Below are 25,896 nucleotides of genomic sequence, written 5' to 3' on the forward strand. Positions count from 1 at the left end.
TAGAAGCGCCGGGAACGCTTTGTGTGAGGCTTTCCCGGGTGTAGTTTAGTGTTCGCAAACTACTGAGTCGACAAATTGCACAGGGCAGATGCAAGAGGGGGACTCTGTCTCTCTCCTTTCACCTGACGGGGGTGGCACCCGCTGAGCGGTGACAGTGGTGGGGGAGCTTGGTCTGTGGCTTTGGGTGGGGGTGGAAAGGATATTTGTTTCTTAGGCGATTTGCAGTCTGATCCTGACCCAGAAGTGGGCAGCCCAGGGCCAAAAGTGTGGTGGGTACTTACCGGAATGAATACACTCAGGGAAACCATATGAGATATTTAATGTATAAACAAAGAACTAGCGCCCAGGTCTTCTTCACTGAGGCTCTGTAGAGCAGCCCCTGACCAAGATCCACCCAATTTATCTTCCTTTCCTGGTGCCCTAGTCTGCAGCCTCCCCTGCCAAACCCCCACCTTAATTCTGCACAGTCTCTCTCTTCTGCCCCTAGGAGGGTGTTTGGCTTCCGGGATTGGGACCTGGAGGAGCATTTAGAATTTGGTGGGGGCAGAAGGAGAGCAGACTGGCTTCCCCGCACCTCTGACCCACCTGGCTAGAGGGTCTGGTGCTTCCCTCAGGTCCGGGCCTTCCCCTCCCCCGTCCAGCCATGGATTTTGGCGTTAAAGGGGCCCTCGCTCCCCAGGAGCCAACTGAGTCTGCTTTCTGCTGGGGAGAAGGCGTCTGGATGGTCACGGGTACCATATACAATAATCACATTGACTATGACATCCTTCAAGTGGGAAAAGCCCTTCAACATGTAAGTGTTTGTAAGCAAGAACCGGCTGCTACTGAGAGTTTTCCATTTTGTTCCAGATTCGCCTCCACAGATATCAAAAGAAACCTGAAGAGCCTACAAAAAAAAGAGATAAAGACAAAATTCAAGAAAACACACACATACATAATTGTGGTGAGTGGGCATCATTTAAAAAATAATTTCCACTACATTTCCATCTGTCCTGCAACTCAAGGTGGCCATCTCAAAATTCATACATCAAGACATAGAACAAAGGGCAGCTTTGAAGTGGGTCATTTCAGTACGAACTGCCACCCATTACATGAAAACCGATCATTGGTCTTCAAATTTATGGCGCTTTAATGGGGCAAGCCCAGTGCCTTAAATACAGGGTGCATTACAGTATTGAGTTATCTGGGCTAAATAAGAGTGATTTAGAAGGCGCGTCCAGGGCTTCTTATAGAGCAAAAGAGACTCAAGCTTAGAGATGGGAGAACTTGGGCAGAAAGCAAAGAAGTCCCCTTTCGAGCAAACCCGAAAACCAGTGGTTTCGAATCCCGAAGTGGCAAAGCCAACAGGAAAGGAAGAATCGTTGCTCGGTTCCAGTGAATTCGTGGGGATGCTCAGCGAAAGTGTTGGCCGCCAGAAAGAGATCCGTGTGGGCTTCTGACCCTGGTTTAGGCAAAACGGGGAAAGACGCCAAGACCAGCTCGAGCACTAGCGGATTTTGAGAGAAACTGACCGAAACCTCCATCTCCTTCCCCCTCTCTTTCAACTTGGATGGGCTGACTCTACCCATCGGTGATTTACAACGATTGCAGCGCTAGTCACAGCCTGGCGCCTGGCGCCCCCGCCCTTCCCAAGCCCCCTCAGCTTTTCCACTGCCACGGGCGGGCGTACTAGCGAGCCCCAAGTCGGCCTCCGCGAGTCAGACTAGCCTCCCGGCGTCCGAGGTCACGACGGGCAGCAGATTTTTGGTCCCCGGGAAGGGTGCGCATGTTCTTCCCGCCTCCGGCCGCCGAGCAGAGCTGCTAGCAGAGGCAGGCCGCAGGTCACTTTATATAATCCTGCTGCTCGCAGGGTGCAAGAGCGGGAAAAGTGCGGAGTAGGGAATTCTTTTGCTGCGCTGCCTCCTACGCGGAGCCTGCTTTCCACTTCTGAAAAGTGCCGGGCCTTGGGAAGTGTTTTTCTTTTCATTCCTTACTGAAGCGTTTACTGCTGCCGTGGTCGCAGTCATAAATTTTGCTACAAACCACAATGACAGGTGCATTGATATGCACCGTGAGAGCTCCAGCTGCTTAATAACCCCGTCCCCTGGTCGCTGTGAGCGCCTTTTATTTATTTGGTATCATATTAGGTATTGATCTCTGGTAGAATTAAGTGCAGTGAGCAAGTATCAGGGCTCGGCTGCTTCGGAGACGCAGTGGTTGCGGCGGACCGGCGGGGCCGGGGAAGCGGGCGGTGGCCGCTCAGAGTATACCTTCCTTCCGGCGGGAGACCGTTTTGCCCTGTATTCCCGGCCTGCGGTTGGGCCTCCAAGCTGAGTTGGGCAACTTCCCAGCACCGCAAGAAAGGGCGAGCCAGACCTATTTGGCACCCCTTTCCCAGGAGGAGCAGGGGATGGCGCCGGCGGATTTTGGCGAGGCTGCCCTGGCCATTTCCCTGGGTTAGAGGGTGGAGGTGAGGAGGAGGGAGAGGAAAGGGCAGCTGAGGACTTGGAAGAAATGCGAAGCCCTGCTCGACCACCCCTCCCCCAACACTGGCTCATCTTCACCCCAAGGCATTTGGGTCTTGGAGCCCAAATGAGCAAAGGTACCAAAGGGCGAGAAAAGAAAGGCTTTAAAAAAAGGGTGAAGGGGTGATCGAAAAGATGAGCCACTGAACAGTTGACCATTGTCCAAGTGATTTATGACCCGTTCCTGCTTTTTAGGTTCAAGCAGAGTTCACAAGGAGTAGGGATTTCTGAAAAGAAATAAGCCTTTTTACCAGTTTTGTAACTATATTCTCAGGTTTTGTTTTAAGAGGGATCACTTTTGGGAAGCTGCATTTTTGGGGGGCTGCAAAGCCATTTCCAGTAAGGACAGCACCACCACTGGCTCTTGCTTTTGGGGAAATGGACATTAAGGTGGTGGATTGTCATTGAGTGGGAAATTTCTTAAGACAGTGTAAACAGGAAAACAGACTGGTTTTTCAGGAAGTACAATATTTGTACTTTTGAGGTGTGTACACAGAATTTTTCTAGGAATATGCCATAGGAGCAAATATATATATAAAGCCATCTGTCCCAGAAGAACTGGTCAGTTCCTAAATAAGCTATTTTAACGTGACTGGTTCACCTATCTATATCAACTTTGTCAACTTGGGAGGCAGGAGGGGGGATGTTTTGCTTCCACGGTTGTAAATGGAATGACAGAGCAGCAGCAAGTTCTGGTGGTCTGAGTGTCTCACCATTAGGCCTCCAGAGGGTTAAGACTGAAAGCAGGATACCAGAAAAGCCTGAAACACAACCAAATCCAGAGTGCCTCTTTTTTTAGCAGGGGGCAAACATATGTAAATATTAGTCACAGAATGAAGACTTAGCTGTCCATTTGACACCCAGTAACTGTTAACAGAGTATGATATACAAAATTAATCAAAAGAAAGATTAAGTCCTGCTTTGTTAAGTAGATATCCTACCTCATACATTTAAGAACAATAACGGAAACAATTTCTACAACATAATATCTTGGTATTAAGAGCCTGTTCCTCATCAAGACAAATGGCATACTCACTTATATTCTAAAACCAAAATAAAAAAAGGACAACACCACTACCTACCAAAGACTATTTAGAATAATTTTAAAAATTGGGTTAGGCTCTTTGGTGAAGGTGGAGGGAAAACTAGTGAATCATTTTGGTACCTGTGGTCAAATCCACTAGGCCACATAAGCTGTCTAGATGATGTGGTCCATCACGATGACCAGGATGGAAACCAGGAAGAGTTTCTAGGAAGGAAAGTTGCCTGAAAGACAGATAAAGAATTGAGACCAGGGAGCTGACCTATGAGTTTTCTTTATCAAACAAAGTGATTGAATGGTATTAGTTATACTTTAACTCTTTAGGAGCCTTTCAGAAGAAGTAGGGAGGGAGGGTGAGAAGGGAAACCCCCATCAAGAAGGGAATACAAAAGGGGTAGAATTTTTCTTAGCTTTTTTTTCTTCTTCTATTTCTGGGTCCATTCATCATGTCATGAAAGGTTCTCTCATTGGTTGTGGTTTGGGTGGGAGGTGGGGTAGAATAGATTATCCAGAGCAGATGTCAATAATAATATCTATTTATACAATAGATCCAAGGCAAAAATAATAAAGTTATAAAGCATTCTCCATTCACCCATGTTCCATGCATTTCAAATGCTAGATCTCTTTGCCCATTTTCAGTGGTATCCATTTAAAAGTAGTGGGAGGTCAAAAGTAAAAGGTCTAGAAAAATGTAGATGAAAGAGAAGAAACATTTTCTAGCCTCAAAATGAGTCTGGAAGTCTGCAAGTCCTCCTGTTGGTTTTTATCCCCTAGTTTCTACATTATAGATTTTACACTGCTGATTCATAGAGCTAACTCAGCTGATTTTCACCCTGTCATTGCTAAGTGGACTATCTGGATGATTTCATGAAAGATGCTGTGATTTTGAAACAAGGTGGGGGAGACACTTTTTTTTTTTTTTTTTTAAGTTCTGGCTGTTCTGAGCGTGTTATAGGACTTTCATTTCCCATCAAAACTTTGTGCTGACCCAATGATTGACTGATTGATCCACTTATTAATTCACCTATTCAATAAGCATTTATTGCACTAACTACATGCAGGGCACTGTGCTGGATGTCCGAAATATACAGACAAATGACACAGTCCCTCCCTGCAAGGAGCTTACAGTTTAGTGGGAGAATCAGCCAACAAAATGTCTGAGGCTATAAGTGCTTTTCTGCACAGAATAAAGACTAAATGGACAATCTTGAAGAAAGTAAATTGTATCTGGAGGTAGAGGGAAGCCCTTTCCCTCAGCTAGAGTTGAGCTAAAAAGGAAACTCTTCTTACATTTAGGAAAAATTCCTTCTGATTTTTCCAGAGGTTCAAATAAGTTAAACTTCATAAAATCTGCCAGATGCAGTGGCTCATGCCTGTAATTCCAGCACTTTGGGAGGCCAAGACGGGTGGATCATGAGGTCAGGAGATTGAGACCATCCTGGCTAACTACGGTGAAACCCTGTCTCTACTAAAAATACAAAAAAAATTAGCCGGGCGTGCTGGCGGGTGCCTGTAGTCCCAGCTACCCGGGAGGCTGAGGCAGGAGAATGGCATGAACCCGGGAGGCGGAGCTTGCAGTGAGCCAAGACTATGCCACTGCACTCCAGCCTGGGCAACAGAGCGAGACTCCGTCTCAAAAAAACAAACAAACAAACAAACAAACAAAAAACCAAAAAAAAACTAAGAGCCAGGTGCGGTGGCTCACACCTGTAATCCCAGCACTTAGGGAGGTGGAGGCGGGTGGATCACCTTAGGTCAGGAGTTCAAGAACAACCTGACCAACATGGCAAAACCCTGTCTGTACTAAAAATACAAGAAATTAGCCAGGTGTGTTGGCAGGTGCCTGTAATCCCAGCTACTCAGGAGGCTGAGGCAGGAGAATCTCTTGAACCCAGGAGGCGTAGGTTGCAGTAAGATGAGATCATGACACTGCACTCCAGCCTGGACAACAAGAGCGAAATTCCATCTAAAACAAAACAAAACAAAAAACCAAGGCATGTAGCCAGACATGGTGTACTCCTGTAGCTACTGCAGAGTAGCTGGGACTCTGAAATACTCTGAAATAGCTATTAATACTGCAGAGTAGCTGAGACTTTGAAATACTCTGAAATAGCTATTAACACCAGGCTAAAGTGGGTAGATCGCTTAAGCCCAGTAAATTGAGGCTGCAGTGAGCCATGTTCAAGCCACTGCACTCCAGCCTGGGCAACAAGCAAGACACTGTGCTAATAAATAAATAATAAACTCAGATCCAGCACCTTGCCTGTCTCCCCACCATGAAGTGGGTGGGATGCAAAGAGCATGGGCTAGTCCTTTTATATTGACTGGTCTTGCCAATGACACTCCCTCTGGGGCCTCTTGCTTTTCTTCTGACAGGTCACCTGGAGCCTGGGGGCTGGCCCAGCTCTCTCAGGATTTAGCAGACATTGGAGGTGGCAGTGAAGAATACAGTGGTAGTCAATGTTATTTGAGCAGGGTCAACAGGCCCTGGAGCTTCCTGAGTGCACAATGCAGAAGGCTGCTTACTATGAAAACCCAGGACTGTTTGGAGGCTATGGCTACAGCAAAACCACTGACACTTATGGCTACAGCAACCCCCACCAGCCCTACCCACCCCCGGCTGCTGCCAACTCCCTGGACACTGACTATCCAGGTTCTGCCTGCTCCATCCAGAGCTCTGCCCCTCTGAGAGCCCCAGCCCACAAAGGAGCTGAACTCAATGGCAGCTGCATGCGGCCTGGCACTGGGAACAGCCAGGGTGGAGGTGGTAGCAGCCAGCCTTCTGGTCTGAATTCAGAGCAGCAGCCACCACAACCCCCTCCTCCACCACCGACCCTGCCCCCATCTTCACCCACCAATCCTGGAGGTGGAGTGCCTGCCAAGAAGCCCAAAGGTGGGCCCAATGCTTCTAGCTCCTCAGCCACCATCAGCAAGCAGATCTTCCCCTGGATGAAAGAGTCTCGACAGAACTCCAAGCAAAAGAACAGCTGTGCCACTGCAGGTAGCTCCCTGAGGTGGCTCACCCCCAGACCAAGCCCCCTCCAGATTGACCCAAGGAAGCCTAGTCAGGGCTGGAAATGCAACCTTGGAGGTTATAAGTCTAAATTCCTACTTATGTCCAAATGTTCTTTTTTTTAGTGTTCCTGATTGGGGTCATGACCTTGCAGTGACAGGGTGCTCCCTTCCATTCCAGGCTGCTGGTGCTATTGGTGGACAGGTCTTATAGCTATTAATAGAGAGTGCTTCCTTATATGGGCATGTCTGTTTTCCTGGGCTGCTAATTATAACTCCGTTCCTTCTTCCACCCAACAGCTCTTCAAGATTTGAAGATAGGTATTACAATCCCCAAGACTAGGTGGTTACATAGCCCCTATCACATGAATCTCATTCCCTTAAACTCATAAAAACTAAAATCTTAGAAAGTACTATACTAAGCACTTTCTAAGCATCATCTAATTTAATTTTTCAAAGAAGTTTTTGAGGTAGGTATATGATAACATCCTCATTTTACAGATAAGAAAACTGTTAGAGAGGATAGGCAACTTGCCCAAGATCATGAAACTGCAAAGTTTGAATCCAACCAGTCTGGCTTTAAGGGCTGCTAAGCATAACCACGAGTCTCTATTTGGCCCACCTTGGCCCAATTCTCCCACTCCAGCAAATCCATAATGGGGAGGTGCCTGTCCTAGTAGGAGAGGATATTCTGGAAGACAATAACAGCCTTGGATTTCTCTAACTGGAAGGGGAGACCCTCCAGTTGGGGCCTTCTCTAGGTTCACCCTATCTTGTAGAAGATAGGCATGGCCAGGAGCTCTGAGGGCCATTCCTTCTCTCTGCTTAGACTGCTTGGTTCCTGAAATTTTCTGACCATGTGGTATCTGATGTGGTTTATCTTCAGGTAGATGAACTTGCTTCCCGGTCCAGGGCAAGTTTGGGGCCTGGGGTGTGGCTTGTTATCAGGGATCTGGTTTGCCTGATGCTTTCTGGGGCTGCTGCTCCTAGGGGGAAGGTATTCTCCTGCCTGCAACCTCCTTTTCCTGCCCCTCCTTCCTCAGCTGCAGGCTCAGGCCCTCCCTCCCAGGAGAAATCCATTTGTCTTCCCTGGGAGGGAGTGGACAAGCAGCTGAGAGGTGGCAGGGTAGTAAAAGCCAGTGTTGAGGCTGCTGCTTCTAGCACTGTGAATACTCAAAACACTTCCAGCCTGGCCTTGGACTCCCTAAAACACCCAGGCAGTGTTTTTGCTTGTTTGTTTGGTTGGTTGGTTGGTTTTTATTTTTTTATTTTTTATTTTTTGGTTTGTCACCTCCCTGGCTTTGGGAGCAGTTGGGCTGCAGTGGGGTGCCAAGATCTCCATCCCCATACTTTGCTGGGGGTTGGTGGGGGACTTTGCCAAGGAGCTAGCTCCTAAGCAAGGCAGGCTGGAACTATTTCCTCCTCCTTTCCTTCTCCACACCCCACCCCTGGCAGCAGAGGCTGGGAGGAGTGTTCAAAGGAGTCTGGCCCTTCTTTGACAGGGGGAGGCCTTACCAGCTGTTCCTGGTCTCTCATTAAACTCTTTCATGGCCTTTGGGTGGGTATGGGATGATGGACTGGGCTGCAGGGGAGAGGGTGGGCAGAGTGAACCGGATCTCAGAAGGCTGATGGGGGTTTCAGGTGCGACTGATAGGTAGGCCTAGTAGGGGGTAGGTAGGTAGGTGAATTCCCCCTTGGAATCATACCTCTCAAATAATACCTCCCCACCCCAGCCAGGATTGGAGGTGGGGGGAGGGAGGAGGAAAAGAGAACCAGGGAAGCACCCCTCTCCAGTCCTGAGGGTCCCCACCCACTCGCTCAGCGCCCTCCCTCTCTCCCTCCCTGCCCAGGAGAGAGCTGCGAGGACAAGAGCCCGCCAGGCCCAGCATCCAAGCGGGTACGCACGGCATACACCAGCGCGCAGCTGGTGGAATTGGAAAAGGAATTCCACTTCAATCGCTACTTGTGCCGGCCGCGCCGCGTGGAGATGGCCAACCTACTGAATCTCACAGAACGCCAGATCAAGATCTGGTTCCAGAACCGGCGCATGAAGTACAAGAAGGACCAGAAGGCCAAGGGCATCCTGCACTCGCCGGCTGGCCAGTCACCTGAGCGCAGCCCACCGCTCGGCGGCGCCGCTGGCCACGTGGCCTACTCCGGCCAGCTGCCGCCAGTGCCCGGCCTGGCCTACGACGCGCCCTCGCCGCCTGCTTTCGCCAAATCACAGCCCAATATGTACGGCCTGGCCGCCTACACGGCGCCGCTCAGCAGCTGCCTGCCACAACAGAAGCGCTACGCGGCGCCGGAGTTCGAGCCTCATCCCATGGCGAGCAACGGCGGCGGCTTTGCCAGCGCCAACCTGCAGGGCAGCCCGGTGTACGTGGGCGGCAACTTCGTCGAGTCCATGGCGCCCGCGTCCGGGCCTGTCTTCAACCTGGGCCACCTCTCGCACCCGTCGTCGGCAAGTGTGGACTACAGTTGCGCCGCGCAGATTCCAGGCAACCATCACCATGGACCGTGCGACCCTCATCCCACCTACACAGATCTTTCCGCCCACCACTCGTCTCAGGGACGACTGCCAGAGGCTCCCAAACTGACGCATCTGTAGCGGCCGCCGCCGGCCTGAACTCGCGGCGCAATTACCTCTCTTGCTGTAGTGGTGGGGTGGCGGGCGGGACCCGCGGGGCAGTTCGGGAACCCCCTTCCCTGCTCTTGCCCTGCCTCCGCCTCCCGGGTCTCAGGCCTCCAGCAGTGGAGGCGCAGGCGACCGAGCCTCCCCTGCATGGACGTCTTCCTTTGGGTGACTCGCCATAAATCAGCCGCAAGGATCCTTCCCTGTAAACCTGACAGTGCCACATACTGCGGACCGAGGGACTCTAATCTGGTAATGGTGTCCCAAAGGTAAGTCTGAGACCCATCGGCGGCGCGCCCTACAGAGGGACCAGAGCTTGGAGAGTCTTGGGCCTGGCCCACGTCTAGCTTAGTTTCGGAGATCTTAATTTATATTCTCCTTCCTGTCCTGTAAGGATTGCATCGGACTAAACTATCTGTATTTATTATTTGAAGCGAGTCATTTCGTTTCCCTGATTATTTATCCTTGTCTGAATGTATTTATGTGTATATTTGTAGATTTCTCCAGCCGATCTTAGAAATTCGCTTCCAGGCCGTGGGGGCCACATTTTACCTCCTTAGTCCCCTTTGGTCTGAACTAGTTGAGAGAGTAGTTTTGAACAGTCGTAACCGTGGCTGGTGTTTGTAGTTGATGTAAAGCATTAAGACCGCAAACTGTCCTTCATGGGTAGAGTCAGGAAGCCCGGTGGCGTGGCACAACACACGTTGGTCATTTCTCAAAAAACACAGCCCTCACCACAGCTTATTGATTTCAAATTGTCTGGTACTATTGAAACAAATATTTAGAATAAAAAAATTTCTCCGTCAGAAGTGTATCTGTGTTAATCACGCACACTTGCAAGCAGATCACTATGCCTTTATCTCGCACAATCCCTATGGAAGGCCCCAAAACAGACTGACACTTTGAAAAAATTACTTTATTTATTTGGAGTCTAGTGCATAAATTGGTTCTGGGGATACTTGATTACTTTCCAGCTATTGAAATTAGGGGAGGGGGAAATGAGGATGCAAACCTAAAAAGGTTCTGGGCAGGATGATTTGGACAGGGCTTTTTGAAAGCAGCGCCTGCTTTGCTGTTTTTACTGCCCTCTTTCTAGACACAATTGACTTTTACACTGGGGAGGCCAGAGCTCACTTTTCTGCATTAAGTAACAAAAAATAAACTTTGAAAGAAAACTGACAATCAAAGAAAAAACACAAGAGAAGTTGTAAGAAAAATTGAGCTATGAAAAAGCTAAGGTGTAGAAAAAGAAACCATCATTTGGAGACGCGCACCTAAGCTTTTTCTCTAGGAAATGCTGTCATGAATTCTTCCTTTGTAGTGATCATTAGTTCATTTCTAAAGAAAACAAGCATTCCCCATGACGTAAAGTAATAAAAGTTTCATTAATGAAACATAATAAGTATAAACACCTTGTTTACTCCTGTTACTTTGTACAAAATGGGCAAAAATGTCTTCAAGGATTTATAACCATTTTGTAAATAATGTGGCTTCTGCTAGGGGTGGACAACTTCCCTGCTTCTATGGGAGGGGCCACTTAGAAAACGCCTTCTGATAAGGTTCAATTCTTTTGTATTTCAGCAAAGTCAGCCCACGCATCTCTATTTGGTTTGACAAATAATGCAACTCCTACTACATCCCCGATGACACAAGGTGAAATTCCTATTGTGTGGAAATAATTTAACTTCTAATCTTCTGATGGAACAACAATCGTTTCTATTTGGATGTTTGTATTTCACTAAGTAATGATGGCTCAAAATAATATTTAGTTTCCTTGTTCCTTTGTGCTCTTTTTAAAATGGCATGTTAGATTTGAGGGTGGGAGGGGATATCCTTTTGCTAAATTTCACTCTATCTGAGCAGGTTTAAAATATATATGTTGTAGAAGTGTATCAACAGAATAAATGACTTCAATCGAAGGCATATTTTACCCACTTTCAAGGCTTAACATTGTTTTCTATGAAATTTGCATCCATAGGCAGAATTTCTAATTGTCTTGTAAGAATTTATTTTTTAAGCAATTAGCGAAATCAAAGAAGAGCTCACTGCCTTGCAGGGATTACAACCACCTTTCTTAACTGGCTAAATATTAAATAGTTGAATTGTCAGGCTGCTTAGATTCAGCCCGATTTTCCCTCATCTCCTCTTCCTACCATAAATAATAATAAAAATACATAATGTATCATGGCTCCAGGCGTTTTCCAGCACAGTGTGTTACCGCAGGAGTATCTGCTGAGTCTGCAGGTGTCTGCAAAGCCCCAAGTGTCATTTGCGGCTTAGGGTTTCATGGATTAGACTTTAAACGGTGTCTAGCCCGGCTGACATCAGCTTCCTCTCACACTCAGGCTCCAAGGAAGTGTGGGATCGGGGGCTTCCTCTCCGGGCAGCCGCAGCCTTCCCTGATGCCCTCCTCTCGAGTGGGGTGAGGGCTTGGACCAAATCTGCCACCTTCTCTCACCTTTGGAGGTTCCCGAGACTTCTAAGAATGGCTCGGATCTGTTCCTGTCATTGGCGTGAGACTTATCTGAGGGGCGTGGGTGGGGGTGGGCGGCGAGCCGTGGGAGGGCTCGTTTCCGCGCGGCTGCCAGCCCAGGAGAAAGTTGGGGCCCGCGGCACAGCCATTTAAAACTTCATAAATTATAAACAAGCCGCCTTGGCCTTCGCTATAAATTCCGCTCCTTTTGAGCCTGCAATTAGTGTTAGAAAGCACCCGAGTCTAAACACAACCAAACGCCCTCTGAAGGGCCCAACTGCCTGAGGTTGCAAACCTTTATTTTCCAGTGCCACCCCCTCTGCGACTGAGGTTTGCACACACAGTCGCCTCCTCCCCCGCCACCGCCGGCGGTACACACTCGGCTGGGTTCCCGCTCTGCAAGGGAAGGTCACAATAGCTGCTCTATCGGCTGTGGAGGCGCCTGCCACCTCCCTTCCGAGTCTCAGAAGCAGAAAAACAAGAGAATGGGGGAGGGGAAGCCCCAGCAACAGCGCCCTTTGCGGGAGGCAACTTCCACCCTAGCCAGGGTCTCTCTCCCGGGACGGGTGCTCGCGGAGGGTTGGGGGGAGGGCAAAGGGAGCGCACCAAGACCACCAGGCTGCTCCAGGCCTTGCCGTAGGGCGCTGGGTTGAGGGTGCCCGGAGCAGCCGCGCCATTGTGTGCCAGGTTTTCCCACGGGTTCCGTGATGGGGGAGGCCATATAAAGGGAGATCGGGGCCGGGCTTCTCCGGTATTGGTCTCTGGGAGGGTCTACTTCGTTTGCCCAAGGGGAAGAAATGGCTCTGTCTCAGGCCTTAGCTAGCTCTGCTTTTTTCCTATAGAGACCACTCTGGGGAAGGTGGGGATCAGGGAGATTGTGGGTCCTCCCGGGGTCTGAAGAAAGGCATCAGGGCAGGATCTCAGGCCCATGGGTGACGGGTGGCAGTCGTCTGGACATTCTTGGTGGTTCTGTCCAGGCAATCAAATGTGAATTAAGGCAGGAGAGCTGTGAGGCAGCCAGAATGGCCAGCTGCAAAACAGGAGGTGGGGGTGGGGAAGGAGATGCAGACAGTGAGAGCTTTCCCTGCAACCAAGAAAAACCCAGGATCCCGCCAGGAGTTGAAGTGCTGAGACCCAGCTGAACTAGCCAGGGAGAATAGGGAAGTGGCAGCAGCAAGGCCTGGAGAGTAGTCCTGGCCACTGGTAAGCAGGTCAGAAAGGGCAATTAAGTACATATTCTGCCTCCTGGCTTTCAGATCTGTACCTCATCCAGGGACCTGACAGAGAAAAATCTGCCTCTGATGGAATCATTAAGTTAATCATCCATTTGTACCATTTCTTTGTACAGGCTTTCAAATGAGAGAGAGGAGAGAATATAGGAGGAGAACGTTTCCCCTTGGTTCAGCCCCAAGCTCCCTATCAGAGACACATCAGCCAAATTAGTTTCTGAGGCTCCAGAGGCTGCTAACCTTGCTGAACAAGATTTTTCGAATTTCTGTGTGTTAGGAGTATTAAAAGATAGTGATTACCTATACTAGCAGCCTTTGTCCCTTTTCCCTTCCTTAGTCTGTACCAGCCCACTGGCCCTTGAGTGAAGTGCGCATCTTCTCAGCCTGAGGACTTGGGAGCTCAGGCTGTCCATCTGTTGAGGTTTTTCATTAGGGAGACTAAAGAGGATGTGTGTGGGTGTGTGTTTGAATAACAAAGAAGTAACCCTTCATTCTAATAAAAAGTGTTCCTCTGCTTGACCTGGGGGAGCCAGAAGCTTGTTTATACCTTCAGTATTGGAGGGACAGTCACAGGCCTGTTTTGACCTTTTCCTGAGAATTAGCTGAAACTTCCCTCTGAAGTCAAGTAGTGAATCTGTTACAGGTCTAAGGAAGGTTCTCTTCATCTGGGAGTTCTTGGCATTACTTTGGTCCTTCTTTCAGAAACTGAAAGAAAAGAATAGGAAGAACAGAAGTTTGTGAGCAGGCAGGAAGGGACATGGACGACCCCAGTCTTCACAGGCCTATGGCCTGATCACTTCAAGGCACTGCAACTTCCCAGAGAGAGTATATATGTAGGGCTTGGGTGAGTGGCCCTATTCCTAGACACTTTGGGAACAGGGAGCTGAGACTGGGTTGTCACTAGCTAAGCCCGTATTACTATCTTTGAGGGCTGGTTCTTAGATCTCTCTTGCAGAAGGCCTGGATAGGAAGGAGAAAGATTGGGTATATTGGGAGGCTGAGACAGGAGAATCATTTGTACCTGGGAGGCAAGGTTGCAGTGAGCTGAGATCACACCATTGCACTCCAGCCTGGGCAACAAGAGTGAAACTCTATCTCAAAAAAAAAAAAAAAAAAAATTGGGTACATATTCTGCACTTTCTGCACTGGTGATGCTGGAGAAGAAGGATAGTGAATGATGAGTATCATCACAGAGGACGAAATCTTAGTTCTCATGTTCCCTTGTTTTCCACTCCAGCTACAAATGCCCTTATCTTTGGAGTCCAAGGTTAGGAACAAATGCACTTAAGTACCTGGCCTAAAGCCTATTCCTAAAAACTTCCCTCAGGTTTCACACCTACCTTGGCAAGTTGGAAAGTGCAAAGACAACATAAGGGCCCATTTTCAGGCCAGGTCCAGCATGAAACAGAGTGAACAAAATTATTTCCACACATGAGGGAAAAGCCAAGGCAGATGAATATCCAATCATTTGCAGTAGCAGAGGCAGGTGAAGGGCCCCCAGATCTGTAAGGCAGGAGTTACTGCATGAGTCTTCCTGTCCTAGATCTTGGGCAAAATGTCCTGATTGGTTCCTGGATTATTTTAAGGAAAGACTATCTGGAGAATCATAAAAGCTGTGTTTTAACGTTAGTAAGGGCCAGAAGAATTTAAATCCTAATTTAAACCAGAATACATGGAGAGTTCTGGTACAGAGTGTTTTTACCTGGGAAGCAGGGCTCAAAACCAGGCCAGGAGGGCTTGTTGGGCCAGGAATGTGCGTGGTTGGTGGGGAGGCTGGTAGAATGCCTTTTGATGGCTCCATTGTTTACAGCGCTGCCCTACAAATACCATACCCCTCTCCACCTCCTCTGCAAGGGCCGAGCCGAAGAGTAGGTCTGGTGAGTTGAGCTCTAGGGAACTGGTACCATCTTCCATCAACCCCCCTCGGTTACCCCTTGGGGCAGCAACGATGCCATCCCAGCCCCTTCCAGAGAACACACAAAGGAAGCCCCACCCGTCCTTGGACCTGAGGACACGCTGGGGAGGGGGTTGGCGTGGACCCCTTTTCAGGGCACCCCGGGCCCCGGCGGGGAACAATAGCCGCCGCCTCTTGGGCGGTCTGGCGGGCGCGCGGCACAAAGGTCCGCGCCGCCATGTGACGTGCGCGCTCGCTCCGTGCTCTCCGCGCCTCCGCAAGCGGCCAGGCTGCGGGAGGGGTGGGCGGGTGCTCCTGATCCACCTGGAGCACTTTTGCAAAGACAGACGGTGAGTTAATCACCCTACCGGCTGGCGGCCGCGTCCCCTCTCGCCCGCGAGGAGGACTGGAGAAGGGGCTGGGGTGGAGGATTTCTCTGTGTGTGTCTAGGGTGGGGGGCGGGAGAGGTTAGTTCTATTAAGAGTTCATCAATCACCCGGTGTGCACTCTTCGCTCGACAGCGGTTCCTCCTACTTCAGAGCATGTCTGGGCCAGCTGGGATCCGACCAGCAACCGCAGCGGAGGAGAGGCAGGCGCGCAGGCTGAGCGCTAACTGAAGGCGCGACCTGAGCCCGGGGCCTGCTGGGGAGCTGCGCAGCCGGGACAGTGGTCCACAGCGCAGGGCCTGGGCACAGGGCCCGCCGTCACCGCCTCACGTTGGGGGCCAGCACTGCCACCTGCCAGCCCTGCCGCCTGCCCTCGGACTTCCCAGGGAGCCCAGGGCCCTCCCAACGCGCTTGCACCTACATCCGTCCCTGACCTACAGTGACCCTGCATTCCCCGTCCCCTGCCACACCTCCTGCGTGCCCGAGTGTCACCCTTAAATACCGCTCTACACCTAGAGAGGAACGAATCCACCTCAGAAGGCAGGGCAAGACTAATTTCAATGGGTCAGAAGGTTCTCGCAGGCACTGTTTTATTTAAGAGTGCCTATTTACTGGCAGGAGTATTTGTGTGGGAGGAGGTAGGCTAAGACTGCTGTTGAACTTGAAGCTGAACTTGAATGCCATTTAACATAACAATAAAAATATACTTAAAACACCAATCACAATGATATGACTCACCTCTCCTTTCCAGTGTGGAGGAAACACTCCAGTATTTTTACCTCCATTCTTTCCGGCTTATTTTAAGAACACCCTAAAGGGATAGACAGCAAGTTTCTGAGGGTAGTCACTAGGATTAGAGCTGTTTACAGCAGGAAGGTTTGGTGGAGTTAGTGGTGGAGCACTTTTATAACCCTTCTGGAGTGGTCATACTGTTCTCTTTGTAAATCCTAACAAAGTTCCAGCCTAGTTCCCCTTTTACCCTTTTTTGCTTGGGGACATCAGCTGAAATGTTTCTGAAGTTACTAAATGTGTTACCTCAGCCCACAGGAAAGAGTCCCTGAAGGACAGAAAGCCTTAGCTTTGCCCTCTCTTCCTTCAGGCTTCTCTCCCTTCATCCTCTTGGGTGGAAAATTAACTTGCTTGGAAAAATGTTCTATCATCTTGCTTCAGATAAATATAAGATGAAGTATTAAGCCTCACACAGTGTCCTGAACTCACTGAGCAATGAAACTACTGGTCCTGCTGTCCTTGGTTCAGTCTGTTTCTCCTCCTTGCCTTTCACCAATTCCTAGTAAACAGCTCCTATGCACACTGTGCTGGGCTCTGGGATACAAAGACGAGTCACTGATGGTGTGTGCTCTTCAATCTAGTAGGGAAGAGAAATAATCCTAAAACAATATGACAGGTGCTATAACAGAGGTGTGGTCAAAATGTTCCTCTAATAAAAAAGGAGCCACTAATAGTACTACAATGTCAAAAAAACAGTTTCAGAGGAGGTGAATTCAGGCTCCTGAAGCATAAGATTTTTTCAGGTCAAGAAGGGAAGGCCATACCAGGTAGAGAGGACAACTCATGCAAAAGGAAAGAAGGAGGAAAAAGCAAAGTCTGGACTCGGAACAAGGAGAGTACTTTGGAGTGTGGTCATCCTGGCTAAAAAGAGAGGTTGCACAGGGCTCATGTGAAGGAGTCTGGACGTACTCTGTAGAGAGTGGGGAGCCACTGCAGGTTTTAAGCTGGGATGTGAAGTTATGTATTTTGAAGCTAGCTCAGGGATGCTGTGTCTGATTAGAGAAAGGAGAGGTAGGAGGCAAGAAGAACAAAATAGGAAGCGACTGCAACAACACAGCAGATACATGAACTAAAGTAACAAGACTGAAGAGAAAAGACATTTAGAGGTAGAATTCACAGGGCTTAGTGATCAACTGGATGAGTAAAAGAGGAGTTGTGGATGGTAACCTCTAGATTTGAAGGACTGAGTCACGTCATTCCCTAAAATGAATAGAGGAGGAAGAAGAGAAGGCTTTGCAAGGAATCTATTGAGTTCAGTTGCAGTCTACATTGTATTTTCTGCTTTGCTACTGATATACTGTGTGGCCCTAAGCAACCCACTTAATCTTTCTGGACTTCAGTTTCACCAGTGAAAGAGTCAATAAAGATATCTACCTCATAGGTTTATCATTAGAGTTGTATGGGAATGTGTGTTAGGTATTGGTATCTTCACCAGGTCCAAGTGAGTGTTCTATATAAAGCTAAAACCTAGGAAAAACACACCTGCACTCACACCGTGCTGATGAATACTTAGATCCTGGGTGTAAAGTGAGAAATGTCTTAGAGAAATTAAAAACAACAACACCCTGCTGCTTCCTAGATATTGAATCCAAGCTAATGTTTAGGACTAGGTCAGATCAAATTGCTAATCAGAGCCTTCTCCTTCAAGAGCAGTATTCGCTGGATGATTCATGCAGAAATGTGTTATTGGTATCAAACCACTAAAGAAGAGGTCTTTTAGCAGATGTCAGAAAGCTTCCATGCTTTTATTTTTTTTTTTTCTTTAAATATCATGTGTCTTTCAGGGAATGCTTGAAGCCACCTACTCTTTTCTGAACCTCCTTGAGCCCTGTGTGGAATGGTGTAGTATAGGGAAGAGTGTTGAACATCTGACTTTGGCCATTTACACTGGGCATGATTACAGCAAGTTGTTTATCTTTTCTATGTTAGTATTATCATTTGTAATACAGAATTATGAAAGGCTCAAGATAAGGAAGAGAGATATTTTGGGAGATGTTATAAGGATAAGTAAAAGGTATTATTTTTCACTTATCAGATTGGCAAACATAAAAACTTCAACATCCCATTGACTCGGCAAAGGCATAAGGAGACAGGAACTCTCATATATTGCTGATAGAGGTGTAAATTAATTTATTTCTGTGGAGAAATGTATTAAAACTGACAGTGCACATACCTTTTGACTAAATCATTTCACTTCTACAAATTTTTCTAATAGGTAAAAGCTTGACCATGTGTTTGTAATAGCAAAAGGTTGAAAACAAGCTATATGCCCATCGATAGGGAATGGCTAAATGCACTGTGGCAGGTGTATATAGTAGAACAGTATGAAGTTATAAAAGTAAACCAGGGCCAGATGCTGGGGCTCACATCTGTAATCCCAGCACTTTGGGAAGCCAAGGCTGGCAGATCACTCAAGCCCAGGAGTTCGAGACCAGCCTGGTTTTGTAGAGATGAAACCTTATCTCTACAAAAAATACAAAAATTAGCTGGACATGCTTGTGCATGCCTGTAATCTCAGCTACTCAGAAGGGTGAGGTGGGGAGGATGACCTGAGCCCCGAGAAAGTTGAGGCTGCAGGGAGCCATGATTGCACCACTGTACTCCAGCCTCAGTGACACAGTCAGACCCTGTCTCAAACAACAACAACAACAACAACAAATCCAGGAAGTTATGTGTGGATATATATGGAATGGTATGAAAGATACAATGGGGGGAAAGCATGGTGCAAAAAAGTCTGCCTAGCATGCTACCATTTGTGTAAAAATCTGTGGAGTACACACATACACACATAAAAATGATGCTAGTAAAAAGTGTCTCTGGAAAGATATACAAGTTGGTTGCTTATGTGAAGGGTAACTAGGTAGCTGGGAACAAGAGTGGGAGGAGGACTTTTCACTGTATACCCCTTTGTACCCTTTGAATCTTGAAGCAGGCACATTTAAATTTATTACCCTTTCGAAAAAATAAAAGAGGCCGGGCACAATGGCTCTTGCCTATAATCCCAGCACTCTGGGAGGCTGAGGCAAGTGGATCACCTGAGGTCAGGAGTTCGAGACCAGCCTGGCCAACATGGTAAAACCCCATCTCTACTAAAAATACAAAACTCAGGTGGGTGTGGTGGTGCGCATCTGTAGTCCCAGCTACACAGAGGCTGAGGCAGGAGAATCGCTTGAACCCAGGGGATGGAGGTTGCAGTGAGCCAAGATCACGCCACTGCCCTCCAGCCTGGGCAACAGAGCAAGACTCTGTCTCATAAAAATTAATAATAATAATAATAATAATAAAGGAACAGAGCAGAGGATGGGGGTAGGGAGAAGATCAGGAAAAATAACTAATGGGTACTAGGCTTAATACCTGGGTGATGAAATAATCTGTACAACAAACCCTCATGACACATGTTTATCTATGTAACAAACCTGCACATGTACCCCTGAACTTAAAATAAAAGTTACAAAACAAAACAATGCCATTAAAAAGAAATGGAACTCACCTTGAGTAAAATAATAAAGGAACAACAACAAAAAAAAATGGTTAGTACAAGTAACCTGGGTGTGCCTGTGTGTGTTCATATGTGTCCTTATTTATACTTGTTCTATCCAGCAAAATTAATCTTGGGATACCTGTTGTTTTGTTCCCCTGGGGCCCTGATGCTGATCTACTTCAACGATAATAAGGGGATTCTTTACTCTTGCTTGGTGGTGGGGTCCCAGGTCTGTCTCTACCCTCTCTTCTAGGAGGACTCAATATGAGGCTACAGAAGTCTGGCAGAACAGCAGGCTTCTCAGAGCCACTGACTGTGGGGCCTCTCGGAAATGAGTGCACCTCCTTGAACGCTGCTCTGCTTGCTTGGGATCAAGGCCTGCCACAATGCCAAGGAGTGGCTACTATACCTCTTCCTCTTTGCCGACTGTGAAGAGGCAATAGACTGTGGAAAGTCATGAGACCCAAGGTGGTTCCATTTTTTGCAGGATGGCTTTTAACCTCTTTTAACCTCTGAGTAAAGTGACTTCCTCTCTAAAATTAGGGGTTTGATGTAGCTTATCTGGAAGGTGTTTTCTAGCTTTGACATCTTAGGCTGTGAAAGGTCAGCCTTTAGCCAGGGATAGAGTTATCGCTTAGGCTAAGGGACATTTGGCCCCCTCTGGATCCCTGGGACTCAAAGGCATATTCCAGACAATTTGAGAGATGGAAGAAAAAAAAGTCTGAGTCCTCTCTCTTCAGATGCCCATTCTCACTCCTTCCTTCTTCCCATTGCCTCAGAACCACTCTAAATTTTCTCTGAAGAGACTGGGAGACACAAATCTCTTTCTCTTCCAACACCCCTGGCATAATCAAAGCCAAGGTAGGGAAGCGGCAAGAAGCAGAAGTGAGCCCAGTCTCTGCAAAGCACGAATTGATCAGCAAAACTTGGGAAACTTCCAACTGACCACTTCTTAAGGATATGTTCTAGAACTTCAGCCCAAGTAGACTTAAGTTTTACCTTGACATTGACCTCTACAACCCAACAAACATCTGGATACTTTTTAGGTATACTCATGTACCAGCTAGCCATGACCTCTCATCATTCATGGTCCCTCCCACAGGAACATCTCCTTTATTCCCACCCTGCCCCCTCCCACCCCAACTCCTACAGCATAATTTTTCAAAGTGTGGTTCCAAAAAATCTTGCCTTAGGATCATCATCACACACACAAAAAAAAAAAAAAAAAAAAAGGATTCCTAGGCCAGGCACAGTGGCTTATGCCTGCAATCCTAGCACTTTGGGAGGCTGAGGTGGGTGAATCACTTGAGCCCAAGAGTTCAAGACCAGCCTGGCCAACATGGCAAGACTTCATCTCTACAAAAAAATTAAAAATTAAAAAAACATTTCGGAGTCAGACTATTAAGTAAAAGTCTCTGGGGGTGACCCAAGAAACCTGAACTTTTAAACAAGATTCTATGGTGATTTCTACCCACCTGATGTGGTTTTGGGAGGCAACCATCTAAAGATATCCTTCAGCCAGTATTAGTCATGGTAAAGACACACCATTCTGTCCCCTCTGCTTATGTCCAACAAACACTTTTGAATGCCTCCATATGTCAGTCACTGGCTTGACCAGTGAGCCTTTCATTCACAAAATTCTCAGGGAAAGGCACAGCACTTTAAATGGTTTTCCTCAGGGAAGGTCACATTGTCAGATTTCCAAAAGGTTTAGAATTCTTGTCCTTAGGACTCCTTTGCATCCCTACCTCCATCCTAGGCTGACTGAGGGATGCTACAGAGAACTGCATCTTAATCTGCACTTTCTCTTAATGTGGCTTAAGAAAAAAAAGACACCCACTCTTTTTTACCCCAACAAACAAGATTTTCTGTGACTTGGGGTTAGGAAGCCAAGAGTTTCAAAGTGGTCAAGTGCCTCCAAGCAGTAACATAGTGGGAATTGTCTAGAGGGCTTACCCGGAGCTTCTTGAAAACAACTTCAAATACACAGAAGTAATCCCTGTACTTTGGGAGGCTGAGGTGAGTAGATGACTTGAGGTCAGGAGTTCGAGACCAGCCTGGCCAACATGGCAAAACCCTGTCTCTACTAAGAATATAAAAATTAGCCGGGTGTGGTGGCGTGCGCCTATAGTCCCAGCAACTCGGGAGGCTGAGGCACAACAATCGCTTGAACCCAGGAGGCGGAGGTTGCAGTGAGCCAGTATCGTGTCACTGCACTCCAGCCTGGGTGACAAATCGAGACTCCATCTCAAAAATAAAATAAAATAAACACACAGAAAACCAGACTGCCACCCTCTATCACTTCTGTCTGCAGAAAAGAGGCTAGTTATTAGAAAGGGAGAGAAAGGTAGTCATGAAAGGGATAGGGAGTGGGTAGGGGGTGGCTGCTGTGGTGAGTAGGATGGGAGAGATTTCAAAGCATTCCGACATCAAACACAAGCTGGTAGTCAGGCCCCTCTGCTGTCACCTCCTGTGGAGAACTCAGCACCAGGACCCAGCAGGGCAAGTGACCCTGGGGAATTCATGGCTTGACAAGGAATAAAATTAGTAAGACATTTCTCCCATACTTTGTGAACATCTAAGAGACAAACTTTAATGTTACTCAAAATATGCTATATTCACATCTTTCTACATTTCCCCAATAATATCTTCCAACTTCTCCTTAGATAATTATACATTAAGATTCCTCTAGAGTAGATTTATAGTATAGCTAAAACCTGTGTCAGAAATGAATCTCTAGCTCCTTTGGTTTGAGAATGTCTTTTCCCTAGCCTAACTTTCTCCTAATAAAACGTCATTACATAGTAAATCCTTGTCAAACATCTGTTGAATTTGAGTATGAGATGACTAGAGTCTTGACTTCCAACCTGAGCAAGTCAAGAACCAGTCCAAGAATGAAGATGCCAACTCTAAGCCCCAAGGTGTGGGATATGCCAAGGATTTGGAGATTAAGGGAGTGGAGAGAAGGGTGAACAGAATATAGCTTTTTCTTTTTCTTTCTTTCTTTCTTTTTTTTTTTTTTTTTTTTTTGAGACAGAGTCTTGCTCTGTCACCCAGGCTGGAGTTCAGTGGTGTGATCTCGGCTTACTGTAACCTCCACCTCCTGGGTTCAAGCGATTCTCCTGCCTCAGCCTCCCAAGTAGCTGGGACTACAGGCATGTGCCACTAATTTTTTATTTTTGTTTTTATTTTTTAGTAGAGATGGGGTTTCACCATGTTAGCCAGGCTGGTCTTGATCTCCTGACCTCTTGATCCACCCACCTCAGCCTCCCAATGTGCTGGGATTACAGGCGGGAACAACCGCACCCGAACAGAATGTAGTTTTCTGCATGCGATTATCAGAGAAATGCTATTGGGTCTGAACAAATATTGAACACCTCTCCCTCGCTCTCACCCACGGTTGTGAAAACAAAACAAAACAGTATTTTTTAAAACTTCATTCTTTTTTAGGACACTTTCTTCCCTCGGAAAGGCTAAATCTCCAAAATTTTACCTGATGGAGCTAGTGTGGATAGCTCATGGGTGCATCAAAGTCAAGGCCTAATTATATCAGGAACGACCCACCCTTTGCCCCAAATGCCCAGCAGGAAAAACTTAGTCTTTGTTGCCATGAAAGCTGCCAGGACACCTAGGCAGCCTGATTTTTCTGGAACCTTAGAGAAAAGGCCCTTAATTTGAGGGGTTTTGGTCAGACTTGCCAGACAGTCAGGCTGACTTTTCTGCCCTAAACCCTGGGTTGCAGCTGGCTGGATGTCTTCCCCAAAGAGGTTTACAAAGCCATCCTACCTTCTTGATCCATGGGGCCTCTAGGCTTAGAAGATGTGATAGGATAAGTACCATTTGAGGGAACACTGTGAGAGCTGGGACATCTTGCAGGTAAAAACTGGCTATTAAAATCTAGTCAGAGGTGGAGGAGGGGGCATTGTGAACTCAGCAGCATCTTATTTGCTGTTACTTTTGCATAAATGGCACAGGAGAGCAGTGAAGAAACGTGTCTACATTTATAGAGCTAGTGCTGAGGAGCTCTATCATTTTCTAACTGGGGTGCTAGGGAAGAACTTTTATTTTTCTCTTCTTAAAAATTATTTAGGCCAGGCGCGGTGGCTCAAGCCTGTAATCCCAGCACTTTGGGAGGCCGAGACGGGCGGATCACGAGGTCAGGAGATCGAGACCATGCTGGTTAACACGGTGAAACCCCGTCTCTACTAAAAAATACAAAAAATTAGCCGGGTGAGGTGGCGGGCGCCTGTAGTCCCAGCTACTCGGGAGGCTGAGGCAGGAGAATGGCGTGAACCCGGGAGGCGGAGCTTGCAGTGAGCTGAGATCCGGCCACTGCACTCCAGCCTGGGTGACAGCGCGAGACTCCGTCTCAAAAAAAAAAAAAAAAAAATTATTTAGGGCCGGGTGCAGTGGCTCACACCTGTAATCCCAGCACTTTGGGAGGCTGAGGCGGGTGGATCAGCAGGTCAAGAGATCAAAACCATTCTGGCTAACAGGGTGAAACCCTGTCTCTACTAAAAATTCAAAAAATTAGCCAGGCGTGGTGGTAGACGCCTGTAGCCCCAGCTACTCAGGAGACTGAGGCAGGAGAATGGCGTGAACCGGGAAGGTGGAGCTTGCAGTGAGCCGAGATCACGCCACTGCACGAATAAATAAATAAATAAATAAATAAATAAATAAATAAATATTTACGACCTTTGTCATCTGACTGGCTATAGCACAAAACTGAAATAGCAAAATCAAGATTGAAGGGCTTGTTTCAGCCCAGGTATTCCATTTCCAATCAAACTCAAGAACTCCAGCAGTGCAGGAACCACAGATCTCTTTAACTTTGTGCTCATTCCTAGGCATCCACCCTCTACCGGCTCCCCTCAACCTGGGGACACCCTCCCCTATCTTGCAGCAACTTCAGGTCCATCAGTAGTTCACATTTTGGTAGGGCTTTGTTCATCCACAAGTCCACAACCCTGGAAGGAACTGGCTTCCTGGGCTGTGATGGCTCCTATTCTAAAAACTTCCTCAGAGTGGAATTTTAGGCAACAGCTCAATCGCTCTTTTATGACAAGTGGATCAGTAAAACAATAATAAAACCTCGGTTACCATAACTTAGAGGCTGTAATAGATTAAGTTTTCAAGGGCACTTGATATAAGCTTTGAGTAGATTCTTTAGAGTCTTTATTCACACAGGGTTTTAGGAAACCACCATCTTTCATAACTACTGTGCGTAAACAACCTCTATTTATCTAATTTGTAATTTTCCTACAGTCCCCCAAAAAGGGAACATTAAAAGAAATACTATAGGAAATTGGAAAGTTTGTCAATGTAAAGCTGGTCTTTGTAACCTTTCTACTCTTCATTGCCTGTGCCAATTGCACTTTTATTTCCCGTCTCTACACTCAGTACACAAAACCATATTATCAAGGGAAAGACGTGAGCCCATTAACATTGTGAGCCCTCAAATTTCACTCGCAAGAGACGATGCAGCACTTATCTGATGGAGCAGAAGCTCTAATTGCTTCGAGGTACAAGTCCATCCAAACCTCTGAGATCTCACCCATCCCCGGGAAGCCTTTGCGCCCTCCAGACAAGCTCCTCAGTGAAAGCAAGCGCCGCACGGGTGCCTGTGCCAGCCTCCCAGATAGGAGCACAAGGAGTGTTTCACCACGACTCTGGATTCTTTATTCCAACAACCCAGCCGGAGGGGAAAATCTGCTAAACTACCCCATAAGGCAGAAACTTTATCAAAACCTGGCACTACAACACTGGTCCTCATCACGCCGCCACAAATTGCGAGGGATAACAAAGCTGCAAAGTGACGTTAAAAGGAAGCCTAGTCAAAAAGTGAAAATTTTGTCCCGCCCTAGGCACACGGCACTCAGCATAAAATGTAGTTCCATGAGTCATAGGAAAGGGGGAAGAAAGGAAAAAACCAAACATCTGCTCTAGGTTTAGAAGAGGGATAACATCAGTGCCAAGCAAACCGAAAGCGCAGAGGACTCAGAAGAGGGGAAGAGGAATAACTTTACCTGTCCTGGAGGTAGGCGAGGAGCAGTCTCCACCGCCCGAGAGTCACGCTCCCGTTTAACCTTTTCCACGCCGCGACGCCCATAGTCAGCCCCCGAGGGACTTGTCCCCCACGATCCAGAGCAGAAGCGGCTCGCCACCCTGCATCCCCTCACCCTCACCCAAGCGGCCAATCCTGCCTTTCTCCCCCCACCTCGCCCAATACCTGTCCAAGAGAAGGCATTCTGCACTCTCGCCCCGCCCTTGCCCAGGCAACCCCGGGTCGCGACGGCTCTCCTCAAGGCTCCGGGACGCTGGGCGGCGGCCCTGGGCTGCTTTGGCTAAGTTGGCTGCGGGGCAGGCGCGAGGAGCGGCGCGCCAGTCGGGACCCGGGCCGTGCGGGGAGGCCGCCCATTGGCCGGCCAGCGCCACGTGGCTGCCCCCGTCGGTA

The 25,896-nt window shown here is 47.8% G+C and overlaps 1 protein-coding gene and 2 long non-coding RNA genes across 8 annotated transcripts; 2 read left to right on the forward strand and 1 right to left on the reverse strand.

Moving 5' to 3' along the window:
* The first annotated feature begins 6,006 nt into the window (after positions 1-6,006).
* On the forward strand, positions 6,007-11,659 carry LOC105483184 (homeobox D3). 2 transcript variants are annotated; one of them, XR_988094.3, is made up of 3 exons: positions 6,007-6,547; positions 8,409-9,459; positions 10,772-11,659. XR_988094.3 is itself a non-coding variant. In XM_024793224.2 (2 exons), exons 1-2 carry the CDS (start codon positions 6,007-6,009, stop codon positions 9,164-9,166), a joined length of 1,299 nt encoding a protein of 432 aa, XP_024648992.1. In that variant the 3' UTR covers positions 9,167-11,659. The 2 variants fall into 2 exon arrangements, 1 of the variants encoding a protein (XP_024648992.1); XM_024793224.2 differs by having other exon boundaries at positions 8,409-11,659.
* Positions 11,660-12,383: 724 nt separating this feature from the next.
* LOC139357154 (uncharacterized) lies at positions 12,384-25,825 on the reverse strand. Of its 5 annotated transcripts, none has more exons than XR_011609882.1 (4): positions 25,672-25,825; positions 14,233-14,395; positions 13,440-13,597; positions 12,384-12,693 (listed from the first exon to the last, which is right to left on the reverse strand). It is a non-coding gene; the product is annotated as an uncharacterized lncRNA (long non-coding RNA). The 5 variants fall into 5 exon arrangements; XR_011609883.1 differs by lacking the exon at positions 25,672-25,825 and adding an exon at positions 15,283-15,359; XR_011609881.1 differs by lacking the exon at positions 25,672-25,825 and adding an exon at positions 14,595-15,179.
* On the forward strand, positions 15,049-15,891 carry LOC105483185 (uncharacterized). The gene is made up of 2 exons (XR_988095.2): positions 15,049-15,136; positions 15,308-15,891. It is a non-coding gene; the product is annotated as an uncharacterized lncRNA (long non-coding RNA).
* Positions 25,826-25,896: the final 71 nt, after the last annotated feature.

Source organism: Macaca nemestrina, chromosome 11 (assembly GCF_043159975.1).
Source record: "Macaca nemestrina isolate mMacNem1 chromosome 11, mMacNem.hap1, whole genome shotgun sequence".
In the NCBI taxonomy this organism is placed as follows: Eukaryota; Metazoa; Chordata; class Mammalia; order Primates; family Cercopithecidae; genus Macaca; species Macaca nemestrina.

Bases quoted from the DNA above. Each gene is read 5' to 3' on its own strand.
- LOC105483184 (XM_024793224.2), top strand. From the start codon at position 6,007: ATGTTATTTGAGCAGGGTCAACAGGCCCTGGAGCTTCCTGAGTGCACA. The intron at 6,548-8,408 runs GTAGCTCCCTGA...CTCCCTGCCCAG, and splicing joins GAACAGCTGTGCCACTGCAG to GAGAGAGCTGCGAGGACAAG.